Genomic DNA, 5,468 nt, shown 5'->3' with positions numbered 1-5,468 from the left:
TAACCTCTTCTCGGCACTCAGAGCCATTGAGCAGTGAGAGATCTTTTTTCGTGCCAACACCTACTGCGACAAGGGACCTTGGTTTATACAGTCTCATCCGAAGGACTGGTCTCCACGTCCCACAGTGGATTCGAACCCGCGGCGTAAGGATCAACCTTAATCCGCGACTCTAGAGCAAACCCTCTAACCACTGCGCCACGCGGGCGACCCCCAGAATTTAAAAAAACAAAACGAAAAGAAACCAAATAAGCATGAATAATGATAAAATTGTATCCCAGATTCTTTTTGTTATCTACATGGACAAAATCGACTGAACTACGTTAAGATATACGTTGACTGTTTGATTTTCCATATGTCCCTACTGGAATACTATAATTTAAAATCATTACTCGTGAATTCTTTTTACGTCCATCCTTTAACCAATCTTCATCGAGCTTAAAAATCTGTACGTTTACTTTACATAACTACGTTTTTATTCATACATTGGAAAAACTATTGTATGGTAAAATTTATGAAGAATTATGACGTTGAAATCCTGACATTTGTCCAGTGTTTCCTTTCTTAAAAAACGAAGAAAATACTAGTAACTATCAAGATAAAGATTTATGACGTTTTATTGCAATTAACCAATTATTTGACCTGGATTGCCAATAGTTATCTGTTCTTCCAAGTTTATTTTGTAACCAGAAAAAGTACAGTATACTTCATCTGGCGCCCCAAAGTAAGAGTTAGTAGACTGTCTAGATTTTAAAAAGACGGTGTCACCAGACACCAGATCTAAAACTGCAGCATTACTTCCGGCGGCAAACTCTCCATTAGATCTACCATACAAAGAGTCGATATAGTGATAATTATGGTATAACTCCGCCCAGACTTTAGCATCAGAACGGGACAGGGCGTGGAAATGAAACACATAAATACCACTCTCTCTTGCGGTGAAATAACCCGTGGCTGGGCTGTATCCTCCTCCGCGGTTTGAGAAAATTCGGTCAAAAATGAGAGTGGTTCCCGAAAAATGGTGGGAAAGGCCAGCAGAAAATGATGTTTCTGACTGGGAATCTGAAATTTAAATTCATAAAGAAGTTACTCTAAAAACATGCACCATACGAATGCACTGAATTATAGGATACCTAGGAAAACGTTTTGAAAACCTCCCAATCACTCGATACTTACCATCGGAATCGTGGGTTATAGGTGCTAACAAAATCCCTGAGAAAGTGGCGTAGACTTCGTTTGGTGTTCCAAAAAGGTCAACCGCTCTGTTATTTCTAGTCTTAATATACACATGGTCACCTGAACGAAGGTGCAGTATTGCAGTATTACCAGCATCAGCAAAACCAGATACCGTGTGACCATACGCAGCATTTACATAGTCCTTGTTGTGGTACAGCTCTAACCATATCAACTGAATTGAGTATGCATGTTTAAAAGAAATAGTGCTATCAGAAAAAAAATCATGACAAGTTAGTTGTCTAACCTATAACAGAAACCTAGACCCAGTGAGGAGAACCTTAAAGCGGTCGCATGATTACCTGATTATTTTGAGCTAGCCCATGATAGTGAAAAATGTATGTTCCATCCTCCGGAGCCGTAAATACACCCGTAAGTGGATTGTATGCATCACTTTCAACGATGAGTTTGTTATACTTGACAATTTCTCCGTTAGTTGCATGAAAATGATGATCAATTCCCATAGAGAAAGTCACATCCTCATAGGCATGTTCTGTAAAGGAACAATCCTTTTTTGAAAATTGAGAATACGGACACTTATATTCCATTTCAAAATAATTAAGAAACTTAGAATGAACTACAATGCAACTTAACACGGCCAGCATTTGTGTCTACCTTCAAGTCAATATATATATATGTATCATCATGAAATAATGTATTGAAGCCATTTGTATACATCTGTTAGTTATGAAAGATAAAACTGTTTCTGGCTAACAACTTAATATGTTGTCGACATCATTAGATATTATAAATATGAGTTTGTCCTCTAAAAAGCTTAAATGTAATATATTTGAAAAGAGTCCGTACCGAATAAGTCTGAAGAAAGTAATATTCCACTGAATGTGGTGTAAATTTCATCATCCGTTCCAAAGAGTGTCGTGTTATATGATTGGTGAGTTCGGATACTCACGTGATCATTTAAATTCAAATGAAGCAGAACAGAATTTCCAGCATCTGCATAACCGTGTGAGGTATACCCATACACAGAACAGATATAGTTAGTGTTCTTATAGAGTTCTATCCAAATCTTACTTTGGGTATGTGCTAAGGAGAAAAAGTGAAAGGCATAAATTCCTGGTTTTCTACATATAAAGGAACCCTGAGGATCAAACGTGGCTGATTTGTTTGTAATGACTTTGTTATAGGCTATCTGTTCTCCATGGCTGAGGTATAGGTGCTTGGTCTGCCCCAAAGTGAAGGCCACATTATCAGCAAATTGACAGAACACTGAAAGGAAAATAAGACCTAAATATAAAGATTTTCCCAATGTTAAAGACAAAGGTCAGTAGGCAGGAATTAGTAAATTTAAGCTGTGTTTTGGGGATTTATGTTGAATTCGTTCATAATCGTTCAGGAAAACGTGTGGCAAATCTTAGATTCTACTTCCAGAGAATTTACTACATAAATCATATGTTTCGAAAAAGTGAAAATTTATTTATTTGTGAATAAACTTATCAAAAATACAGATATGTTCACAGTCCAAACTGTGATTGAAGAATATTTCAGTTCCAATTAAGACAACATTCTTCTAAAAAATATATACATTGTGTATGTTTTTTTTTAAATATCAGAATGTCCTTTTGAAATTTAATATAATGTCCATTATTGTATGTACATACTAGTTTTTTTCTATCTAAAAAGTGATAGGGCTCTTGCATTGCAATCTACCTAAAAACATAAGTTACATGTTTACATTACCTGTATTTGAAAGTAATATAAAGAATAAATAAATCTTGTCCTCCATATTTCTTAACAATTTATTCGGTCGTCTGAAAATGATCATGAGCACTTGGGCAGAGATAAGATTTTCAAATTAATTCTCTTATCTTTCAACATGCAGAAACGTAGTTTGTTGAACGTTGCTGTTTAAAAGAATAGCATTAAGATTTTCAAATTTTGCTATGAATTAGAAAATTATTGATTTTTGTTGAATTAAAATTTAATTGGTCAAAGTTCAGAATAAACTCTTTGTTAAATAAAAATGAAGACAATTGTATACAAATTATCCTTAACGAAAGCATAGAACCGACTGCATTACATTATGGAACTGATACACAGGTATATAGCGGGAATGTGTCTACTGATGGAATTCAGTCAAAGAAATACAGAACCTTGATTAATGTGACTATAGGTAAACACACAATTTGATTAACAGAATGAAAGTCCAATATCACAATGAAAGGTAAACCTAAAGGTGAAACTCCAAATGAATTATCTATACACCATTCATTTGTAGGATCCTGGTAAGGAAAATTTTACAAAACACTGATAAGAAATTTGAATGGAAGAAAGAAAATTTGACTGCAGCGTAGCTGTGGACTCCATAACACATAGAACCAGTTGTTATGCATACGGTTGTGATGACAAAACATTGAGAACGACCAAACATAGAGTCGGTAGCATTTTTGTCCATCATGGGGATCAAAGAAAGATTGATAGACACCCCACTGTTTTTGAAAATATCCTGTGTTCTAGTAATTGCAGCATTTGTTATCAATCTCATCGCTTTCTCTGTACCATATTGGTTTGAACTGAAAAAGTATCATGAAGGCCTTTGGTCAATTTGTATAGGCTCAGAATGCACGGACTACTCATTAAAAAATCTGACGAGTGAGTATTTTCTATTTTCTACCTCTTAAAAATGAATCACTTAATAGTTGATAAAGTATTTTTTACACATACCTTATATACGTTCTTGTGTGACATCACGACACGGTTACCAAATTTGGTGCCTAATTTAATAATTGTAAGTAGATTGTGTAATGCCGTGTAAAAATTCCCAGCAAAAAATACCGAAGTAAACTGTAGGTAACTATAGTCAGCTATAGTTTACTATAGTATGGCAATTTTTACTATAGTAAAAAGTAAATTTAATGAGAATTCAAAATTATTATTTTTCATTTTTTCCAAGATTTACATGCAATTTTAGGTATTAAAAGTAAACGTAACTTGTCTATTCACAATTACTAGTATTTCTCAAATTTACACCATTAATTAGAGAGATATTAAGACCCTAAAATTTCCAATAAAGTATCACAGTGAATCATGTAGCAAAGTATTTACTTAAGTTAACGATAGTTAACTAAGTAATCTATTAGTATAGTTAACTATAGTTATTTTTTATTAGGGTTTAATGCTTATTAAATGCAAACATTTTTTTTTTCTATTTTTATACTTTTTTTAAAAAAATTTTCTTATCCACATACATTCATTAGTCAAAATATTTAAACTTTAATGATAAGGAAGATATTTTAGCTGGTTTTATATTAAACATGGGTGAGAGTCAAAGTCACTCTCCTGCAAATACCGGTTTTACATCATTTTGCATGAAACTATAAACATAACATATTTTTCATTTTCCCTTAGTTAAGATCCTTTGGTATGTTTCACAGGTTGGTTTGAAGCCTCTCGAATGTTTGCAGTCTTTGGATTTATAGGATCCATTGCTACAATAGTCCTTCTGGTGTTGTACATCTTTGTAGAGAAGCTTAGCATATATATCGTGTATATCGCTGCCGTAGTCACCTGTTTTGTTACAGGTTTGTACAAAATTCATTAATGGAGATCTTCATTCCTGACTTAGAATCTGTATTACATCTGATGTATTCCCTATTGACTTTTCTAGATCAGTCACGAATTAGAGAAAATCGAAATTAAAAAAATGTTAATTTTAAAGAAAAATATAATTGCTTTTAATGTCCTGCATTCACTTTAGGGTCTTCATCATAACAAAGCAATTCTTTTTCTATATATATTTACATTGAAAAAAAAGTCGATTGTGTGTTGTAGGTGGCTTTATCCTGCTCTTAGTGTTGATCTATGGGGCCTTCCTGAACAACCTCTCCTGGGGTTGGGCCTTCTGTGTGGTGGCGTTCTTACTATACACAGTGGCCGGTGTCCTGCTTATTGTGAATTTTCTGAGAAAGGATGGAAAAGTCGCCAGCAAATAAATTACGAACTGAAAGAAGAACAACGATATAATAGGAGAAATATACAATATCATTTATTTTCTATGTGAATATACAATTAATATAGAATTTGACAATAATGTTTGTGTTTGTACAGATACTTACCATATTAAATTAGAATTACTACCTTTACAGAAAGTGCACAACAATAATACATCTATTTGAGAATACGAAGACAATCAGGTGTTATTTATATAGTATATATCCACTTTATGTTCTTTGGGTGTCATCTTTTCATTAGATGTTCTTTGGGTGAATTCTCTTATTCGG

At 33.7% G+C, this 5,468-nt stretch overlaps 2 protein-coding genes across 2 annotated transcripts; one reads left to right on the top strand and one right to left on the bottom strand.

Moving 5' to 3' along the window:
• Nucleotides 1-608: 608 nt before the first annotated feature.
• Nucleotides 609-2,974, bottom strand: LOC133187307 (uncharacterized). The gene is made up of 5 exons (XM_061322668.1): nt 2,929-2,974; nt 2,038-2,457; nt 1,533-1,723; nt 1,174-1,405; nt 609-1,059 (listed from the first exon to the last, which is right to left on the bottom strand). Exons 1-5 carry the CDS (start codon nt 2,972-2,974, stop codon nt 623-625), a joined length of 1,326 nt encoding a protein of 441 aa, XP_061178652.1. The 3' UTR covers nt 609-622.
• Nucleotides 2,975-3,342: 368 nt separating this feature from the next.
• LOC133187306 (uncharacterized) lies at nt 3,343-5,190 on the top strand. The gene is made up of 3 exons (XM_061322667.1): nt 3,343-3,840; nt 4,623-4,769; nt 5,020-5,190. Exons 1-3 carry the CDS (start codon nt 3,645-3,647, stop codon nt 5,178-5,180), a joined length of 504 nt encoding a protein of 167 aa, XP_061178651.1. The 5' UTR covers nt 3,343-3,644; the 3' UTR covers nt 5,181-5,190.
• Nucleotides 5,191-5,468: the final 278 nt, after the last annotated feature.

Source organism: Saccostrea echinata, unplaced genomic scaffold, assembly GCF_033153115.1.
Source record: "Saccostrea echinata isolate AGI-Se365-2 ecotype Australia unplaced genomic scaffold, CSIRO_AGI_Sech_v1 ptg000014l, whole genome shotgun sequence".
Taxonomy (NCBI): Eukaryota; Metazoa; Mollusca; class Bivalvia; order Ostreida; family Ostreidae; genus Saccostrea; species Saccostrea echinata.
Note: the sequence above shows the minus strand (reverse complement) of the source record. Positions and strands in the feature narration are given on the sequence as shown.

Excerpts from the sequence above, each read along its gene's own strand:
- LOC133187307 (XM_061322668.1), bottom strand. The coding sequence starts at position 2,974 with ATGGAGGACAAGATTTATTTATTCTTTATATTACTTTCAAATACAG. Across the intron at positions 2,458-2,928 it reads TATATTACTTTCAAATACAG|TGTTCTGTCAATTTGCTGAT; the intron begins GTAATGTAAACA and ends TTTTCCTTTCAG. Across the intron at positions 1,724-2,037 it reads ACTTTCTTCAGACTTATTCG|AACATGCCTATGAGGATGTG; the intron begins GTACGGACTCTT and ends GTTCCTTTACAG.
- LOC133187306 (XM_061322667.1), top strand. The coding sequence starts at position 3,645 with ATGGGGATCAAAGAAAGATTGATAGACACCCCACTGTTTTTGAAAATA. Across the intron at positions 3,841-4,622 it reads CTCATTAAAAAATCTGACGA|GTTGGTTTGAAGCCTCTCGA; the intron begins GTGAGTATTTTC and ends TATGTTTCACAG. Across the intron at positions 4,770-5,019 it reads AGTCACCTGTTTTGTTACAG|GTGGCTTTATCCTGCTCTTA; the intron begins GTTTGTACAAAA and ends TGTGTGTTGTAG.